The 22,067-nt window shown below is 41.5% G+C and overlaps 1 protein-coding gene across 1 annotated transcript in view; it reads right to left on the bottom strand.

The window, feature by feature from the left end:
• Window positions 1-22,067, bottom strand: part of FBXO16 (F-box protein 16) — a 72,785-nt gene that overhangs the window by 38,608 nt on the left and 12,110 nt on the right. The window contains 2 exon segments of the mRNA XM_086414832.1: window positions 2,852-3,058; window positions 14,210-14,245. Of these exon segments, the coding sequence (XP_086270958.1) occupies window positions 2,852-3,058; window positions 14,210-14,245 (243 nt within the window).

The following is a 22,067-nucleotide window of genomic DNA, read 5'->3' as shown; positions in this document are numbered from 1 at the left end:
TAAGTTTTTGCTTTGTTTTTGATTTTTGCTGCTTTTTTTTTGTTTAAAACTAAACAGGAATGAGGAAAATTGAGGGTAGGTAAGAGCTTTCAAAATTGTAAGACAACCCCCACCACATTTTTTAACAGCTCAAAGCTCATCTTGGTGCAATGACTTTATTGTTTACTTTGAATCTAGCTAAAGAACAATTGCCTCACAGTCAGTTCTGGAATAAAATACGACGCTGAAATCTACCACGATTGACATATGGTACACATAGATGATAAGACTAGCTATTTCGTATCACATCTCCCTGGAATGATAACATTCTCATTGTGAAAAACATGGAAAATTCTGAGAAACTTGAAGAAAAACAATACCAAGAACCCTGTCAATCAGAGATGACCAAACATTATTAACAAGCTGGTAGAGTTATTTTCCTTTCTGTTTTTCAGGTATATATGAAAGCAAAATTGGGAAACTGCATGCAATTTAAAATCATGCTTTCTTCATTTTACACATAATAAGCATCTCTGTTCTTCCAAAACATGTTTTCTAATGACTGCCTAATAATTCATTATATGGCTGAATGATACTCTATTACTGGGCATTTAAAACACTATGCTTTTATTTTTTAAACAAATTGTTTCATTTTTAGAATAAGTAATATGTGTACATCAATACTAAATACAAAGATACCAAGGGGCACATGGTAAAAAAAAAAAAGTAAAAAAAAAAAACCTCTCTCATCCTTGTCATCTAGCCACTCATTTCCCTCCTGAATGCAACCATTGTGACTGGCTTCTTGTGTGCCATTCCAGAAGGTTAACAAATATGGGTACATTCTTTTCTTCTTTCCAAAATGGTAGGACAATTCTGCACCTTTGTTTTTTTATTGATGATATATTGCGGAGATGGTTGCAACCAGTCTGCTATTAGCAGACATTTCCATTGTTTCCAACCTTTTGCTACTACAAACAATGATGCAGTATTCTTATACAGACATAAATTTTGCATGTGTTGAAGTATAGGCATCTGACAAATTCCAAGAAGTGGAACTACTGGCCAAAGGTAATCTTATTTTTTTTAATTAAAAATTTTTTTAAAGTTTTTAGCCATGTCTCATGGCATGCTGGAGAAGGCAATGGCAACCCACTCCAGTACTCTTGCCTGGAAAATCCCATGGACGGAGGAGCCTGGAAGGCTGCAGTCCACGGGGTCGCTGGGAGTCGGACACGACTGAGTGACTTCACTTTCACTTTGCACTTTCATGCATTGGAGAAAGAAATGGCAACCCACTCCGGTATTCTTGCCTAGAGAATCCCAGGGACGGGGGAGCCTGGTGGGCTGCCGTCTATGGGGTCGCACAGAGTCAGACACGACTGAAGTGAGTTAGCAGCAGCAGCAGCAGCATGGTATGCAGGATCTCAGTTCCCCAACTAGGGATCAAACTCACATCCTTGGTAGTGAAAGCACAGAGTTCTAACCAGTGGGTTGCCAGGGAACGTCCAGGAATCTTTATTTAAAAATTGAACACTACCAAATTGCTCTCCTTGGTGTTTGCATCAATTTATCTGCCAACAACATATGAAGGTGCTTGTTTCCCCACACCCCCAACAATATAAAATATGATCACTAAAAAAGAAACTAAAAGAAGAAACAAAGAAACTCAATCCATCTGAGTCACAAAAGATGTCATGAAAACGAAGCTAAGCGTTTTACCGATTTTAGAAAGATCTGCTTTTCTCTCTGTGAACTATTTGTTTACTTCCTTTGCTCATTTTTCTGCCAGGCTTTGATTTCTTTTTCTTCTTAATGTAGATTTACAGTTGTTCTTTAAAAAATAAGAAAATTACCCCTTTGCTGGCAATATGTTTTTTCCCCTGTTTATCTTAATTTTTTTGGGGGGGGCACACTGCAGCAGCTTGTGGGTTCTTAGTTTCCCAAACAGGGGTTGAACCTGAGCCCTCATCAGTGAAAGCACTGAGTCCTAACCACTACCAGGGAATTCCCTCCTGTTTACTGTTTCTATTTATTGACAGTTTTCTTCTCTATGGGGAAAATTTTAATTTTTATAATCACAACTTAAAATCTTGCTTTATTTATAAAGCATATATAATATATATACAAAATATATACAATAAATAAAACAAGATTTTAAGTTATACATTTTCTTTTGAGGCTCTGAATATTATAGATCACTCACAAAGCCTTCCTTCCCTGCTGCTGCTGCTGCTAAGTTGCTTCAGTCGTGTCCGACTCTGTGCGACCCCATAGATGGCAGCCCACCAGGCTCCCCTGTCCCTGGGATTCTCCAGGCAAGTGGGTTGCCATTTCCTTCTCCAATGCATGAAAGTGAAAAGTGAAAGTGAAGTCGCTCAGTCGTGTCCAACTCTTCACGACCCCATGAACTGCAACCTACCAGGCTCCTTCTTCCATGGGATTTTCCAGGCAAGAGTACTGGAGTGCGGTGCCATTGCCTTCTCCGTGTATTTATCACATTAGCATCTTATTTCACGCTTTTCTATTTGTGAATGGCCTGCACTCTACACTTCAAGGTTTTACTATGGTCCTCTGCTGTGCAACATAAAATTATTCTGCTGATGGACCATTATATACATGTGTATACATTTCCCCAACTGGCTAATACTGTTTTATGGACACTTACTGATGGCTTACTTTTTCTCCCCTTTGAGCACTAAATGCACAACCAGACACAAAGCGATGGGGCCAATTCAAACTGCACAAACTAAACATAGTGAGCGTCTTGTCAGTGCTCGGTTTTGTATACATGCTTTCTTTTTTTCCCTCAAGGTTCAGTGTTTTCTAGGCTGTCTTTACAAAACACCCAACACTGCTTCTTCATCTGTACCTGTGCACAACGACAAAGGCTTCGAGGGTCCAGGAAAGAAAAGATATGTAAAGATAACACCCTTGGCAGCTTGGTAGTAAAATCCAGAGCTTCTGCTGGAATTTTCTCCTGAAGCTTTCGACAGCAGAACTTTTGCTGTGACAGGGAGCAGCGTTCTAACAGGCTTGTCAGGATTCTTCTCCTCTGAGTGTCTGTCCATTTGTCAAACTGGAAAAAAAAAAAAGCAAAGCAGAACAACAACAAAAAAAAAGCTCCAGGTTTAGTCTGACACCAGAGAGAGAGAAAGAACTGCATAGAAAGTTTAGTAACTTATTCCTAATGAACTGCATGCATTTCTTTCCCCAACGAGTACACCCCACGTTTTGCCACCTACCTGTTCTTTCTCACATTTGTGTGTGTGAGCCCAAGCAAGGCCGGTGTGGACACAGATGTGCACCTGACCTCAAAACTTGGAATTACAGAAAAATTTGGGAGCTGGTCATAGTCATAAACTGAGAATATATATAGACTTGTAAAATATAGATCTTCTTTAACTTCTGATGGGGCTATATCCCAATTAATCCATCACAAATTGAATATATCATAAATTAAAAACACATGTAATACACTTAATCTACCAAACATCCTAGCTTAGCCCAGTCTACCTTAATGTGCTCAGAACACTTACATGAACCCTGATGCTTGTTGCTGTTGTTTAGTCACCCAGTCACGTCCAATTCTTTTGCGACCCTATGAACTGTTGACCACCAGGCTCCTCTGTCCATGGGATTCTCCAGGCAAGAATACTGGAGTGGGTTGCCATGCCCTCCTCCATGGGATCTTCCTGACCCAAGGATCAAACCTGAGTCTCCTGCATTGACAGGGGTATTCTTTATCACTGAGACACCAGGAAAACCCTCACATGAACCTACAGTTGGGCAAAATCATCTACGACAAAGCCTATTTTAGAGTAAAGTGTTGACTAGTTCATGTAATTTATTGACTACTACACCTGGAGAAGGGAATGGCAACCCACTCCAGTATTCTTGCCTGGAGATTTCCATGGACAGGGGAGCCTGGTGGGCTACAGTCCATGGGGCTGCACAGAATTGGACACGACTGACGCAACTTAGCATGTACACAAGCACACTGAATGTGAAACCAGAATGGCTGTCTGGGTACTGATGGTTTTAAGTGTATTTGGCCTGTACTCTTATGACCGAGTGGCTGACTGGGAGCTGTGGCTCACTGGCTGCCCAGCACCATAAATGAGTTTCCTACTGCACATGGCTAGCCACCCCTCCTAAAAAAACCCAAATACAAAATTTTAAATATGGTGTCTACTGAACGTCTATCACTTTTGCATCACTGTAAAGCCAAAAAGTTGCTAAGCCAAAGCATCTTAAGCCAGTACAACCTTAAGAGAAGACACCTGGGCAGTCAGTCTCCCCCCACAGTTTCTATATCAGCTCATTAGTGATTAAAACTCCAGGACCAGAAACAAACCTTTGCGTTCACAATTAGAGACAAGGCAATACGAGCAAATATCTCTGAGAAGGGGGAGTATATAGGGTTAAAGTCCTGTGTGTGTGTGTGTGTGTGTGTGTGTGTTCTCAGTCACTCACTCTTGTCTGAGTCTTTGCTGAGCCCGCTACGGTCCTCTGTCCATGGAATTTTCCAGGCAAGAATACTGGGATGGGGTGCCATTTCCTATTCCAAGGGATCTTCCCAATCCAGGGATCTAACCTGCGTCTTCTGGGTCTCCTGCATTTGCAGGCGGACTCTTTACCACTAGCACCACCTGGGAAGCCCCAGTTAAAGTCCTACTAATATGAAAATGATTGATATGATTGGAGAGGAAAAGTCGATAGCAGGACCTGGAAAAAAAAGAGTGCCAGAGACAGGAAGTACATGCCAAAGCAATCTGGGGCATCCCAAACAAATGCTTGGGTTACTTCACAATTTTCCCCAATGATGACCCCAAGCCAGTCCCAAGATCAGTGACTGATCAAAGATGAGAACGTGAGAGCTGGCCAAAATCAAAAGAAAGGTTCTTATGTGAACAGCTAGCAGCTGAAGGAGCTGTTATCAGAGTCTAAATCTCTGTTTTTCTTCTTTAGTCCACTAGAGAAGAGAAAACAGGGAAGTCTGGGGCTACTTGTATTTTATACGTTATTGCACTTCACTGATAGATATTTGCTAGTTATTATAAAGTAATCAGAATTTTATAATACTTTAGTTGTAATCATAAAATACATTGACCACCTAAAAAGGCATATAAAGTAAAAATGTATTTTTGACACACCTTATGACAAGTCAGCTTCTTTATAATCATAGGATCTATTTTTTTTAATTAGTTGGAGTACCTCTTGATTAAAACCATTCACTGTGGGACTTCCTTGGTAGTCCAGTGGTTAAGAATCCACCAGTGCAGGGGACATGGGTTCCATCCCTGGTCTGGGATGATTCCACATGCTGCAAGGCAACCAAGCCTGAGAGTCACAACTGCTGAGCCCACACGCCACGGCGACTGAAGCCCAAGCACCCTAGAGCCTGTGCTCTGCAACCAGAGAAGCCACTGCAGTAGGAAGACTGCATCCTGCAAGTAGGGAGGAGTGGTCCCATGCTCACGGCAACTAGACAAAGCCCGCACACAGCAACGAAGACCCAGCTCAGCCATAAACAAATAAATAAAAACAACCTGCCTTCCAACGCAAGGGACTAGGGTTGATACCTGCTCAGGGAACTAAGAGCCCACATGCCACAACTAGAGAAAGCCTGTGTGCTGCAACAAAGACCCAGAGCAGCCAAACCAAAGATTTTTAAATAAAACAAAAACTATTCACTGTTACCAGATCTATTCAGTGCTCATGAATCTCACTTTGGACACTATCATTCAAGAGGGAGGGGGGACTCTAAAATGAATTAAAAAAAATCAGAAACCTTAACTTACAAATAAATGAATAAAATGTATTCATGTATGAATGTTCCCAGATTTCCTCTCGGCCTGTTTCTGCACAGTCCAACTAACATATTTCCAACTAACATAAAATGAGACGTCTTTCCTTTGGGGATGGGTTATTAGAGTGATAGAGAAGCCAGACCAGAGGGGTAAGGGCCAGGGGAAGGACCAGCCCACGATGCTGCGGTGATCTCTAAAACAAGGAGCCAGTGGGGGCATATGGAGACAGGAGGGCTGCAGGGTTTTGGCTTGAAGGCAGTTTGTGGCGGTTTAGACTGTCACTGCCTTTCCGGCAGTTATACAGCGTGAGAGAACTGGGGAATGAAGAAAGGGGATCTGGTAAGTATTGTTATGAGCTCTGAATTGGATCCCCTGTGACTTTTCTTTGAGAGACAACATGAAAATTGGTATTCATCTTTAAAATTACTTTGGGTGGTGCTACGTGCTACTCTGTAGAAACTGAGCTACATGGGGACCCAGGATGATTAAGGTTACGAAAAAAATTTTATGGGATATAATTAGCACTACAGTAAATCAGAAATAACCCCAAATGCCTCACAATAGTGGATCAGCTCAGCAACATGATAAGAGAAAATATGGCATTAAGCATGCATGGGGGCTTTGGGAATGAGGCCATTCAGAGTCTCACTAAGAACCTCTTAATTTCTTCATTTATACATTGAGAATAATTATATCTAAATTTAGAGTTACTGGGAAGATTAAATAAATGAAAATATGTATAAAATTCCTAATATTATAAACAGTGGTACCCAACCTTTTTGGCACCAGGGACCAGTTTCATAGAAGAGAATTTTTCCACAGACTGGGGGAACAGGCAGAGAGGGATGGCTTCAGGGTGATTCAAGAGCATTACATTTTGTTGTAGTTCAGTCGCTCAGTCACGTCCAACTCTTTGCAATTCCATGGGCTGCAGCATGCCAGACTTCCCAGTCCTTCGCCATCTCCTGGAGCTGGCTCAAACTCATGTCCTGAGTCAGTGATGTTTTCCTATCATCTGGTCCTCTGTTGTCCCCTTCTCCTCCTGCCTTCAATCTTTCCCAGCAACTAAGTCAGTTCTTCGCATCAGGTGGCCAAAGTATTGGAGTTTCAGCTTCAGCATCAGTTCTTCCAATGAATATTCAGGATTGACTTCCTTTAGGATTGACTGGTTTGATTTCCTTGCAGTCCAAGGGACTCTCAAGAGTCTTCTCCAACACCACAGTTCAAAAGCATCAATACTTCATCACTCAGCCTTCTTTATGGTTCAACTCTCACATCCATACATGACTACTGGAAAAACCATAGCATTACATTTATTGTGCACTTTATTTCTAATGCAATGCCACTGCTGATCTGATGGGAGGTACCAACGGGTCTGTGGCCCAGAGGTTGGGGACCCCTGTTATAAAATATCATAGTGATGTTAAAAATACTAAGCATGAGGGGTAAATCATTAATATGCAAATAATTAAATTGCAAAGCATAAAGTTACCATGTTTGTACATTAACAAGGACAGGAAGCACATTTGGGAGGACTGAGTTCAGCTCAATTATTTTCATGGGTGCCCACAAGAAGAGAACAGGCTCAGATTGAAGAACAGTGATTTAGAATGAATATAAAAGAACATTAGGATTATAAAGTGCTGAAGAAATCTATAAAAGAAAACATTCAAACCTTTCCCTCTAGAGATTAAAAAGATAATTACATTGGTTTCTCATTAATTTCCCTGATTATAACAGTCAAAGATAATTTATATTTGGCTTTGATAGGTGTTCTTTGCCTCGGGGGTTTCTCCTTTCTAATTGTGTTTATTTAGGCTAATAGAAAATGAATTTGCATTCCTTGAACTTCTACCAGTTGAAGGTGGGTAGATGACTGAGAAGAATGCTTAACGGCTGGGGAAAATCCCCTTGGAATTTAAAAGGTGCTGGGAATAATCCAAAAAGTAGATAATCCATGGAAGAATTAACTGTACATGAATTTGGTAATCGCCCAGTATCTTTCTCTTTTTAAAAAAAATTTCTAAATTGAAGCATTGTTAATTTACAATGTTTCAGGTATATAGCATAGTGATTCAGATATATATATGCACACACACACACATATATTGTTTTAGATTCTTTTCCACTGTAGGATATTATAAGATATTGGATATAGTTCGTTGTGCTATACAGTAGGTTCCTGGTTTTGTTTTTTTTTTAATCTGTTTTATCTATAGTAGTATATATATCTATTATATATAAAATAGATTAAAAAAAAAATCCCATGGACGGAAGAGCCTGGTAGCTGCAGTCTATGGGGTCGCTCAGAGTCGGACACGACTGAGCAACTTCACTTTCACTTTCCACTTTCATGCATTGGAGAAGGAAATGGCAATGCACTCCAGTATTCTTGCCTGGAGAATCCCAGGGACGGGGGAGCCTGGTGGGCTGCCGTCTCAGGGGTCGCACAGAGTCGGACGTGACTGAAGCGATTTAGCAGCAGCAGCAGGTACTGAGTTGGAGAAGGCAATGGCACCCGACTCCAGGACTCTTACCTGGAAAATCCCATGGATGGAGCGGCCTGGAAGGCTGCAGTCCACGGGTTCGCTCAGAGTCGGACACGACTGAGCAACTTCACTTTCACGCATTGGAGAAGGAAATGGCAACCCACTCCAGTGTTCTTGCCTGGAGAATCCCAGGGACGGGGGAGCCTGGTAGGCTGCCGTCTGTGGGGTTGCACAGAGTCGGACATGACTAAAGTGACTTAGCATAGCATATATATCTATCCCACATCTCTTGCTTCAGCTCTTCAAGAAAAAAGAGCCAAAACATCATAGCCAGGGATCTAACGTGTGAGACAAGGGAGCAGCTAGGACCATTTTCTTATCCTGGTACCATGTATGATACCTCATTTTATAGTTAGTTCCTTTTTAATATTAATATCATATATAATTAATATATGACATTATGCTGTATTATTTTATGCTATACTATCTTATGTGGCCATCACTGGTGACTCAGTGGAAAAGAATACGCCTGCCAAGCAGGAGAAAGGGGGTCAATCCCTGGGTCAGGAAGATCCCTTGAAGAAGGAAATGGCACGGGCTCCAGTATCCTTGCCTGGGAAATGACATGGACAGAGGAGCCTGGTGGCCTTACAGTCCACAGGGTCTTAGTGACTAGACAGCAACAATACTATCTTATATCATATCATAATTATATTTTATAGTTACTTTTAATGCCGTTGTATAGGGATTTCTTGACAATAGGATTGTGAAAATCCCATTTTCAGAGTAGTTGTTACAAGGATTCTTGCTGCACTTTCAAGATGTGAGGACCATTGCTAGGGCATTAGTACCACTCATCTCACACCAAGGGAAGGAAAGTTCTCAGGCAGTGAGGTCAAGATGAAGGAAGAGGTTGTTATTTTTTGCTTTTTGGTTATAATATCTTGGGCTTCCCTGGTGGCTCAGCTGGTAAAGAATCTGTCTGCAATGCGGGAGACCTGGGTTTGATCCCTGGGTTGAGAAGATCCCCTGGAGAAGGAAATGGCAACCCACTCCAATATTCTTGCTTGGAAAATCCCATGGACAGAGGAACTTGGCGGGCTACAGTTCATGGAGTCACAAAAGAGTCAGACACGACTGAGGATGCACACATGGCTAAAAATAAAATACTTTTTGGACTGTCTGTCATTGAATAGGTTTCACATTACATCTTGCCCCTTACTATCCAGATTGTTTTTAAAAGTGACTTTACTTCTAATATGAGATTGAGCTTTAAAGCCAATACTTGAGTCCTACAGTGAAAATCCCAAGTAATGCTAAGTTTAAAAATCAGTATCCTCGGGCTTCCCTGGTGGCTCAGTGGTAAAGAATCTGCCTGCCAACGCAGGTGACATGGGTTTGATCCCTGATCCGGGAAGATCCTACATGCAGCGGAGCAACTAAGCCCGTATGCCACAACTACTGAGCCCGTGTTGATCCCACACGCCACAACTTAAACGAGAAGGCTCTAGAGCCCATGCTCTGCAACAAGAGAAGCCATGGCAATGAGAAGCTTGCACACCACAACTGGAGAAAAGTCTCTGCAGCGAGGAAGACCCAGCATAGCCATAAATAAAGGAAAAATTTTAAAAACCTGAATCTTTACTTCTCTCCTTTCTTCTTTATTGAAAATGCATTCCTTATGCTATCCACCTGTTATGTTGTTCATAAAACACACAGACAAAAAAAGCCTAAAACCTAAAATGGAGAGAGAAAACTGAATAAAAATAAACTGGAAATATCCCCTTCAAACTTAATTCATGTGGCTTTCATGGAGGTATAAAGATTACCATATGATGTAGTGAATTTATGGAATAAGTTTGTTGTTGGGCAAAAGAGAAAAACCAGTGAGTATCATTTATTCATTTAGAAAGTATTTATTAAGTGCCTGATAGCATCAAGCAATATACAACAAGGAGCACGGTAAAACCATGCCTGACCCTGCAGTTTGACTGATTGGAGTAGAGAGATAATTAATGATCTTTGCAAATATCAGTGACCTTTGCAAATATATGCTTCTATTAGTTATGGTAAAAGAAAAGACTCAACAAGATCTTTTAAAAAGTTTGAAGACCTTGAATTTTATCCAGGGTGATATTAAAAATGTTTAACAGCTGGCAATGCTGCTGCTGCTGCTGCTAAGTCGCTTCAGTCGTGTCTGACTCTGTGCGACCCCATAGACGGCAGGCAGCCCACCAGGCTCCCCCGTCCCTGGGGTTCTCCAGGCAAGAACACTGGAGTGGGTTGCCATTTCCTTCTCCAATGCATGAAAGTGAAAAGTGAAAGTGAAGTCGCTCAGTCGTGTCTGACTCTTCGCAACCCCATGAACTGCAGCCTACCAGGCTCCTCCATCTATGGGATTTTGCAGGCAAGAGTACTGGAGTGGGGTGTCATTGCCTTCTCCAGGCAATGCTACCAACCAATCAAAATAGACAGAGGCAGGTCAGCCATACCAATGAATTCTGCCTGAACATTGGCCCTAGTTATATTAATTTAGGAATTTCCACTCATAGTAAGTAGAATGAAAATGCAAATATAGTCATTTTAAAGATATCTCTTTTTATTTTATCTATTTGCTTTTTTTAATAAGTCTTTTTTTTAAGTTGTTGGTAACAAAGTTAGTTTAAAAACACAAACACAATATGAGAAAAACTTAGATTTTAAATTTTGGGTATTTTTCATTTTGCCATTTTTAGTGAATTTATTTTATAAAATTTTATTATTATTTTGAATAGGTATTACCTTCACAAGATTAAAAATTCAAAAGACACAAAAGGCTCTCCAGGTAAGAATCTCTTCCACCCTTTAGACAGTTTTCCTGTCTGAAGGAAATCAATATTGCCCCTTTTCTTGTAAAAGTAAAGTGAAGTCGACCAGTCTTGTCCAACTCTTTTTGACCCCACGGACTGTAACCTGACAGGCTCCTCTGTCCATGGGGTTTTCCAGGAAAGAATACTGGAATGGGTTGCCATTTCCTTCTCCAGGGGATATGTAAAGTCTTCCAGAAACACTGAGTACATGACTTTTTTTTTCTTTAGGTTAGTAAATCTCCTTAGACTGGAGCTTGTAGACCAGCACAGAGAAGAAGTGGTGACTAAATCAGACAAATAAGAACAGTAAGATACAATGCTTTTTATCTTCGTCTTAGTGGGATGGATTAAATGTTTATGTCACCCCTAATTCCTAAATTGAAACCCTAACCCTATGGTAATGACCCAGGGAGGTGCGTGGGGCCTTTGAGAGGATTAGGTCATGAGGGAGCACATTCATATATGGGATTGGGAGCACGCATGCTCAGTTGCTCAGTTGTGTCCGGCTCTTTGCGACCCTGTGGACTGTAGCCCGCCAGGCTCCTCTGTCGATGGGATTTCCCAGGCAAGAATACTGGAGTGGGTTGCCACTTCCTACTCCAGGGGCTCTTCCTGACCCAGAGAGCGAACCAGAGTTTCCTGATTGGCAGGCGGATTCTTTACCACTGAGCCACCAGGGAAGCCCTCATGAATGGGTTTAGTGTCCTTTATTAAAGAGACTACAGAGTGACCTTTAGACTTTTTGTCACGTGAAGACACATGGAGAGTCTCTCAGCCAGAAAGTAGGTTCCCACCAGACACCGAGTCTGCCAGCATCTTGATCTTGGACTTTCCAACCTCTAGAACTATGAGAAATAAGTTTTCTGCTGTTTATAAGCCCCCACCCCCACCAGTGTTTTGTTATAGCACCCGGAATGGACTAAGACATTCGGGAAAATGAATCTCAGTAACTCACAGGGTAGGATATTCTGTGTACTACTATATTCTGGGGCAAAGATGCTCCCTTCAAAGGAAAGAAGGCTTTGACTGTATGCTTTAAAGATGGACTATTTCAAGTTAGCAGCAGCAGCACAGTTAAAGAAATCCAAGTATAATTTTTTTAAAGGGATCCTGATTTGTTTTTTTTTAATTAAGGTACAATTCATACGCCACACCACCCAGCATTTTAGTATATTCACAAGGCTGTAAAGCCATCACTACTGTCTAATTTCAGAACATTTTCATTACCCCCCAAATAAATTCCATACCCATTACAGTCAGTCACTCCTCCCCTGCTCCCTGGCCCCTAGAAACCACTCATCTATTTTCTGTCTCTATGGATTTGTCTATTTTGAATATTTCATATAAATGAAATCATATATTAGGTGGCTTCGGTGTCTGGTTTCTTTCACTCACACACTACGTTCAAAGTTTATCTATGTTGTAGCATAGTACTTCATTCTTTTTTCTTGCCCTTGCCTTTTAAAATTTATGGCAAAATTTATATATTACAAAATTGACCATCTTAACCATTTTTAAGTGTACAGTTCAGTGACATGAAACACACTCGCACTGTTGTGCAACATCCCCACCATCCGTCTGAAGAACTGTTTTTAAAACTCAAGCGGAAACTCTGTACCCATTAAATAACATCCTGATTCCTTCGTAACCTTTATTTTACTTTCTTTCTCTGTGAATTTGCCTATTCTAAGAACTTCATAAAAGTGGAATCAAACAATATTGGTCCTTTTGTATCTGGTTCATTTCACGTAGCACAGTGTCTTCAAAGTTCATTCCTGTGAGTAGCTTGAAACAGAACTGCCTTTCATTTTAAGGCTGAATACTATTCCATTGTTTGGCTAGACCCTGTTTTGTTTATCTATTTCTCACCAAATGGACGTTTGGGTGTTTACATTTTTGACAATTATGAATAATGCCACTGTGAACATTAGTGTACATGTTTTTGTATGACCATGTTTCTAGTTCTCTTGGGTGGAAGAGACTCTCAATGAGACTGTAGAGGAATTTGATGAGTAATACACATTGGCTAGAGATGGATAGAGTAAGTCCCCTCATACAAACATTTGAGTTTTGAACTTTCAAAGATGCAAATGTGTGTTCGCATGTCCAATCACATTAGTTCATGTGTCTGGTGTTCTCGGTCATGTGTGTCCATCCTCTACAGGTGGCTGTGCTTTTGTGTACTTTACAGTACTGTGTAGAGTACAGTAGAACAGTTTTTTAATTTCAAGCCCAGGATGTCTAGAAGCAAGCTTACAAACAGCGGGATGTAGTCAATTGTGTTAGTTGGGTACCAAGGCTAACTTTGATTAGAGAAGGTGATGGCACCCCACTCCAGTCCTCTTGCCTGGAAAATCCCATGGATGGAGGAGCCTGGTAGGCTGCAGTCCATGGGGTCGCGAAGAGTCAGACATGACTGAGCAACTTCACTTTCACTTTTCACTTTCATGCATTGGAGAAGGAAAAGGCAACCCACTCCAGTGTTCTTGCCTGGAGAACCCCAGGGACGGGGGAGCCTGGTGGGCTGCCATCTATGGGGTTGCACAGAGTTGGACACGACTGAAGCGACTTAGCAGTAGCAGCAAGGCTAACTTTGTTGGATTTATGATCAAACTGGACCTATGAATTCACTTTTGGGACAGAACTCATTCATACATAGTGGACTTACTGTACTTTGATCATGGACAATGGTCCTTGAGACTGTGTTTCCTTTGAGGAAGTGTGAAAGTAACTTAGATATGGATATATAGATATACAGATTTATACACACTCCTTTGTTAATGTTCTTTTTCATTATGGCTTATTCCAAGATACTAGATATAGTTCCCTGTGCTATACAGGAGGACCTTGTTGCTTAGCCATTCTAAATGTAATAGCTTGCATCTACCAACCCCAAACTCCCGGTCCGTCCTGCTCCCTCCTGTCCTCCCGCTTGGCAACCACAAGTCTGATCTCTACGTCTGTGAGTCTGTTTCTGTTTTGAGGGTAGGTTCAGTTTAGATTCCACATATAAGTGATATTCATATGGTGTTTGTCTTTCTCTTTTTGACTTAGAATCAAGTATACTTTAAATAGTTACCCATTTTCCAAGCAGAGCTCTTCTTTCTTCAAATACCTACAATTAAAAAAAAAAAAGATGGAATGATTTCATATTTCACGGTTCAAAATACCCATTAAAAAGACATCATTAGGACTTCCCTGGTGGTCCAGTGGTTAAGAATCTGTCTGCCTATGCAGGGGACACGGGTTCAATCCCTGGTTCCAAAAGATTCCACATGCCTCGGTGCAACTGAGCACACGTGCTACAAGAACTGAAGCCTGCATGCCCTAGAGCCCCTGCTCCCCAACAAGAGAAGCCACCATAATGAGAAGCCTGCTCACTGCAGCCAGAGAGTGGCCCCTGCTTGCCCAAACTAAAGAAAGCCCGTGCACAGCAATGAAAACCCAGCACAGTCAAAAATAAAATAAATAAATTTTAAAAAGACATCATTAAAGGATCAATCACTAAATATTGCCAGTCTTTTCCATTTTATCAACTGAGTATAAAGAGATAGATTTTGTACCTGAAAGGGTAACTATAATTACAACTTGGGCAAACTTTCTTTTTTCTCAGTTTCTCCATGTGAATCAATTCATTGTAGAGAATAAATTATTTTTTAAAGGCAAGAAATATGGAGAAGGAAATGGTAACCCATTCCAGTATTCTTGCCTGGAGAATCCCATGGACGGAGAAGCCTAGTAGGCTACAGTTCACGGGGTCACAAAGAGTTGGACGCGACTGAGCGACTTCACTATTCACTACAGTCGGTATATAACTTCCTGCTAAAGACTAGCAGGGGGTGGCGGAGGCACTCTTTCTGCCCCCTTCTGATGTCTATGTCAGAATCTTTCTTTATCTCCTTTATACTTTAATAAAACTTGATTATACACACACACAAAAATAAATAAATAAAGGCAAGAAATTAGAAAAGAATGGAACTATAAAGTGGAATCAGTTTTGGAATTTGAAAGGTGATGACAAAACTGACAAAGGAAAAAAATAGGAAAACGGAGAACCTCCCTCCAAATATTTCAGCATTACTAGTATTAGAACTTGTGAAATTCATGAGTGAGCAACTCTGTTTTTTTATTTCATGAGTTCACATATCAGTGGGTGTACATTACTTATATGTTTGCATATGTGCGCCTCTGGGCTTATAGCTCAGTGTTTATCTGTATAGGTTTGTTGTTATATACCATTGAGGACAGAAATTATGTCTTATTCACCTTGACTTCTCCACTGCAGAGTGCTGTACGTGGCATATTACAGGTGCTCAAGCTTGCTGGAAGGAATGAATATGCTTGTGACAAATGAATATCCTTTGGATGTATCGCTCCCATGTGAGTGTATTTACATATTAGTGGAGAGGCGTTTTCCTGAGCTTCAGTCACTTGTGTATCTGTCTGAATGGGTGAGGAAGGGACAACTAGAGTGAGAAGGTTTGGCAGAGGAGGGCGATCTGGAGCCAGGAAGCAAGAGACAGCAGGAACAGGTGTGACTGTCTCTCTCACGCCCACCCTGCACTCTGTCGGCTTTCAAAATTGGGCTCCATGTTTTTCCCTTCCTCTTGGCACTTTCTAAATTCTCTCACACTGTCAGAACATTCCTATTTAGAAACTAGCTCAGGCCTATTTCTTCCCTTTTGTGGAGGAGGATGAGGAGCTGGTTTCATGCTTCTAACAGATCTGTTTTCCTTCCTTTTTTTAGACTCTCAAATTCTGCTTTCAAAGGGCAGGCAAAATGGAGACTGAAATAATTGATTCAACAACAACCTCAAGGCCTGTAAAATGCCATCTTTGCTACTAACCAGGGAATATCATATATCACAGGTAGACACTTTTTATACTTTAGAGAAGAAGAAAAAGAATCCCATTTTCTCCTCCCTCCTAATTAACTGCCCCCTGGGCTACTAGGACCCTCAAATAACAGTGACAGATAATCTTAGAATTTCTAGATGAAAATAGAAGAGGGGATTTCCCTGGTGGTCCAGTGGTTAAGACTCTGTGTTTCCACTGCAGAAAGCGAGGGTTTGATCCCTGGTTGGGCAATTAAGGTTCCACAGGCCAATGTTGTGGTCACAACAAGCAAACAAAGAAAAAGAAAATAGAAGAGAACCTATAAAATTAAAAAAAAAAAACAAACCTATAGACATTTTCAGAAGACTGAAAAATCAGGATTCAGGGCTTTCATGGTGGTCCAGGGGTTAAGAATCTGCCCGCAAGTGCAGGACATACGGGTTCCATTCCTGGTCAGGAAGATTCCACATGCCTTGGGACAACTAAGCCAGTGATCCACAACTATTGATCCCGCATGGCCTGGAGTCCACGTGCGGCAACTAGAGAGTAGCCCCCACTCGCTGCAACTAGAGAAAGCCCTCGTGCACCAATGAAGACTCAGTGCAGCCAAGAAAAAATAAAAAATAACCAAAAAAAGAGAAAAATCAGGATTCACACATTTCTTGAACCCTTCTCTTGTGTCTAACAAAATCCTATCAAGCATCTAATTCCCCTCCCAAGTCTCGGGCACCAGCATTTTTCTGGTACCCACTGGTCTCCCTCTTCTCAACTCCTCCTCCACTTGCAGCCCATGCTCCACCTGGCCTTTCTAGGATTTGCTATTGCCCACCAGGTGATTCTGTTCACTTTCGCTTCCCAGGTAAATTACAGCTACTTTCCCTTATATGATCCACAGGTTCCAGGGGAGGCTCTCAACGACACACCTGCTGACTGAACAACAAGAGATTCAGATGTCATAGAATTTTAGGGCTAAAAGGAATCTTAAGATCTTTTTGTTCAATTTTTCTGTTTTAGAGAGGATAAGCAGAGGCCCAAAGGGTTACCTTTATAGATCAAAAAAAAATCATTGGTTCCAGACTGTATGTTCAGCTGAATAGTATACTTGGTTCCTCACTAGAAAGCCATGTGGTGCAAGAGTGCTTAGTCATGTCCGACTCTTGGAGACCCCATGGACTGTAGCCTGCCAGGCTCCTCTGTCCATGGGATTTCCCAGGCAAGAATACTGGACTGGGTTGCCATTTCCCACTCTAGGGGAATCTCCCTGACCCAGGGATCAAACCCACGTCTCTTGCATATCCTGCACTGACAAGCAGATTCTTTATCACTAACACCTAGGAAACCCTGCTAGAACCATGGTCTTTCTATTCTGACCCCTAACCTTGATCTTCCCTATTCTGACCTCAAGCCCTACATTCTCAATGAATTGCTGCCCGTGGTTTGACCTGAGAGTGGGAAAAAAAAAAACAATTAGGTCCCAGGATGACAACCCCCTTTCAAAAGGAGGATGGGAGGACCATCGTGGTGTCCAATGACAACAGAAGGCATCAGAAAGAAAGGGGCACCGACTTGAAGGGGTGGGAGAGCAAGAATGTGGCAGGTGGACTTCCCTGGTGGTCTAGTGGCTAAGACTCCAAACTCCTTATGTAGGGGGCCCGAGTTCCATCTCTGGTCAGGGAACTAGATTCCACATGCTGCAACTAAAAAGACTCCGCATCTAGAGATCCTGCATGCCGTAATGAAGACCCAGTGCAGTCAAACAAATAAATAAAATAAATATTTAAATAAATAAATAATAAATAAAGTCAGTCATTGATAATAAAATAAAATAAAGAGGGTGGGAGGTAGGGTCTTTAGAGGGCCAATGACCAAGTCTAAGCAGAGTCCAAGCAAATCCAGTTCTTCACCAAAAGGCGATTAGAGTCAGGGAGGAAAAGGCAATGGCACCCGACTCCAGTACTCTTGCCTGGAAAATCCCATGGATGGAGGAGCCTGGTAGGCTGCAGTCCATGGGGTAGCTAAGAGTCGGACAGGACTGGGCAACTTCACTTTCACTTTTCACTTTCATACATTGGAGAAGGAAATGGCAATCCACTCCAGTGTTCTTGCCTGGAGAATCCCAGGGTCAGGGGAGCCTGGTGGGCTGCTGTCTATGGGGTCGCCCAGAGTCGGACATGACTGAAGTGACGCAGCAGCAGCAGCAGGAACTGATAGGCATGAGAGGCAGAAAGACAAACACTAGACAAACTCAGATCTGGTTCTGACTCTACCCTTGACAAGAAGTATAATTTGGAACAAATTATTTAACTGTCAGGTCCTTAGGCAGACTCAGAATTTTAGTCTCTGGTTGGGAGCAAGCCTTCATTCCAAGGATTTGCAATCAGATTTTTGATCTTAAAAATCTGGAAGAGGGTTGAAGGGATAAATTGGGAGTTTGGGATTAACATATTCAAACTGCTATATATAAAATAAATAACCAACAAGGACCTACTTATAGTACATACACTACTCAATATTGTGTAATCACCCTTAAGGGAAAGAATCTGAAAAAGAATAGATATATATATGTATAACTGAATCACTTTGCTGTACACTTGAAACTAACACAACATTGTAAATCAGCCATACTTTGATTAAAATAAAAAAAGAGCCCGGAAACAGTATCACTTCAAGTGGAAAACATTAGAGAGAATCGTCTTTCCTTGCAGAATACTGCAGTTTGTTTACATCACAGTTTACTCAGAGCCTGCTGTTAAGTCAAAATCCCATGGTTGTTATTTTAGTCTGTTGACGCTGTGGTTGCATATTTCACCATGTGACATCATTACCATGGAGGCATAAGACATTTTGGGGCTCCTAAATGATGACTGATGGATGGTGGTTAGGTGCTTTTTCTCAGAACACCCTTTTAACTACATGTGTACTGTACTACATGTGTGAACCATATTAAAAAAAAAAAAGTTGATCACTTTCAATTAAAACACTAGATGGAAAAAAAAACCTACACTAGACAGCAAAGAAATACATACTTATAAAACATTCCTCCTCTCAACGTTTTCACAAGGCTTGAATTATCTTGTAATCTGATGATGCTATAATTTTGGCATCTACATTTGAATTCAATCTCTCTGCTTAAAGCCTCTTGTGAAGTTAAACTCCTATGAGGTTTATTTTAGACTGAAACAGTTTCATATTTCTCATTTTACTACAGAATAGAAAAAAGGCAAAATTAAAACAAAAACCAGGGACTTCCCTAGTGGTACAGTGTTTAAGACTCCGTGCTTGCAATGCAGGGTGCCTGGGTTCCATCCCTGGCCAGCAAACTAAAATCCCATATGCCGTGCAGTGTGGCCAAAACAAAAAAAGAAGACCTCAAAATTACGCTGATCATTGGCCAATGCCCTGCTGCAGAAGTGTAGAAAAGCCCTTGAAGTTATCGTATGGGCACGGTCTGCTCAACTGTAAACTTGGGCATCTATTTTTAACCCCTTTCACACAATCAGAATATGAGACCTGGAAGGGACCTCTGAGGTCATCTCAGGTATGACCTAAATCAAATCCCTTATGATTATACAATGGAAGTGAGAAATAGATTTAAGGGACTAGATCTGATAGAGTGCCTGATGAACTATGGACAGAGGTTCGTGACATTGTACAGGAGACAGGGATCAAGACCATTCCCATGGAAAAGAAATGCAAAAAAGCAAAATGGCTGTCTGGGGAGGCCTTACAAATAGCTGTGCAAAGAAGAGAAGCGAAAAGCAAAGGAGAAAAGGAAAGATATAAGCATCTGAATGCAGAGTTCCAAAGAATAGCAAGAAGAGATAAGAAAGCCTTCCTCAGCAATCAATAAAAAGAAATAGTGGAAAACAACAGAATGGGAAAGACTAGAGATCTCTTCAAGAAAGTTAGAGATACCAAGGGAACATTTCATGCAAAGATGGGCTCAATAAAGGACAGAAATGGTATGGACCTAACAGAAGCAGAAGATATTAAGAAGAGGTGGCAAGAATACACAGAAGAACTGTACAAAAAAGATCTTCATGACCCAGATAATCACGATGGTGTGATCACTCACCTAGGGCCAGACATCCTGGAATGTGAAGTCAAGTGGGCCTTAGAAAGCATCACTATGAACAAAGCTAGTGGAGGTGATGGAATCCCAGTGGAGCTATTTCAAATCCTGAAAGATGATGCTGTGAAAGTGCTGCACTCAATATACCAGCAAATTTGGAAAACTCAGCAGTGGCCACAGGCCTGGAAAAGGTCAGTTTTCATTCCAATCCCAAAGAAAGGCAATGCCAAAGAATGCTCAAACTAATGCACAATTGCACTCATCTCACACGCTAGTAAAGTAATGCTCAAAATTCTCCAAGCCAGGCTTCAGCAATACGTGAACCATGAACTTCCAGATGTTCAAGCTGGTTTTAGGAAAGGCAGAAGAACCAAATTGCCAACATCCGCTGGATCATGGAAAAAGCAAGAGAGCTCCAGAAAAACATCTATTTCTACTTTATTGACTATGCCAAAGCCTTTGACTGTGTGGATCACAATAAACTGTGGAAAATTCTGAAAGAGCTGGGAATACCAGACCACCTGACCTGCCTCTTGAGAAACCTATATGCAGGTCAGGAAGCAACAGTTAGAACTGGACATGGAACAACAGACTGGTTCCAAATAGGAAAAGGAGTACATCAAGGCTGTATATTGTCACCCTGCTTATTTAACTTATATGCAGTGTACACCATGAGAAACACTGGGCTGGAGGAAGTACAAGCTGGAATCAAGATTGCCGGGAGAAATATCAAACCAAATATGCAGATGACACCGCCCTTATGGCAGAAATTGAAGAGGAAAAAAGCCTCTTGATGAAAGTGAAAGAAGTTGGCTTGAAGCTCAACATTCAGAAAACGAAGATTATGGCATCTGGTCCCATCACTTCATGGGAAATAGATGGGGAAACAGTGTCAGACTTTATATTTTGGGGCTCCAAAATCACGGCAGATGGTGATTGCAGCCATGAAATCAAAAGACGCTTACTCCTTGGAAGGAAAGTTATGACCAACCTAGATAGCATATTCAAAAGCAGAGACATTACTTTGCTAAAAAAGGTCCATCTAGTCAAGGCTATGGTTTTTCCAGTGGTCATGTATGGATGTGAGAGTTGGACTGTGAAGAAGGCTGAGCACCGAAGAATTGATGCTTTTGAACTGTGGTGTTGGAGAAGACTCTTGAGAGTCCCTTGGACTGCAAGGAGAGCCAACCAGTCCATCCTAAAGGAGGTCAGTCCTGGGTATTTGGAAGGAATGATGCTAAAGCTGAAACTCCAGTACTTTGGCCACCTCATGCGAAGAGTTGACTCATTGGAAAAGACTCTGATGGTGGGAGGGATTGGGGGCAGGAGGAGAAGGGGACGACAGAGGATAAGATGGCTGGATGGCATCACCGACTTGATGGACATGAGTTTGAGTGAACTCCGGGAGTTGGTGATGGACAGGGAGGCCTGGCGTGCTGTGATTCATGGGGTCACAAAGAGTCGGACACGACTGAGTGACTGAACTGAACTGAACTGATCCAAGCCACTCAATTTCCAAAGGCAGGTAGTAGAGACAGAGGCATAAGAGACTTGCTGAAGTCAAGCAGGAGATTATTTAGTGCAGCTGATCTGGAACCTGTGTTTTTCAATTCTCAGCATTATTGTTCTTTGCTCGCTTTTACTTATATATATTTTTAATTGTTAAATATCATTGCACTGTATACAGTAAAAAACAAACACTCTCTCTTCTAGCAGACTTCCCTCCTACTCTTCCATGTTGTCCAACTTTTTAGGGGAAACCACTATTGATAGTTGGGCTTCTCTGGTGGCTCAACTGATAAAGAACCCACCTGCCAATTCAGGAGACATAAAGAGACATGGGTTTAATCCCTGGGATGGGAAGATTCCCTGGAAGAGGGCATGGCAACCCACTCTAAATATTCTTGCCTGGAAAATTCCATGGACAGAGGAGCCTGGAGGGCTACAGTCTATGGAGTTGCAAACAGTCGGACAAGACTGAGCACATGTGCACACACTATTAACAGTTTGCTGTATATATATGCAAATT

Source organism: Bos grunniens, chromosome 8, assembly GCF_055505025.1.
Source record: "Bos grunniens cultivar Pamir isolate PY7600 chromosome 8, Bosgru_T2T1.0, whole genome shotgun sequence".
Classification (NCBI taxonomy): domain Eukaryota; kingdom Metazoa; phylum Chordata; class Mammalia; order Artiodactyla; family Bovidae; genus Bos; species Bos grunniens.
The sequence above is the reverse complement of the archived record's forward strand: the minus strand, read 5'-3'. Positions and strand labels throughout refer to the sequence as shown.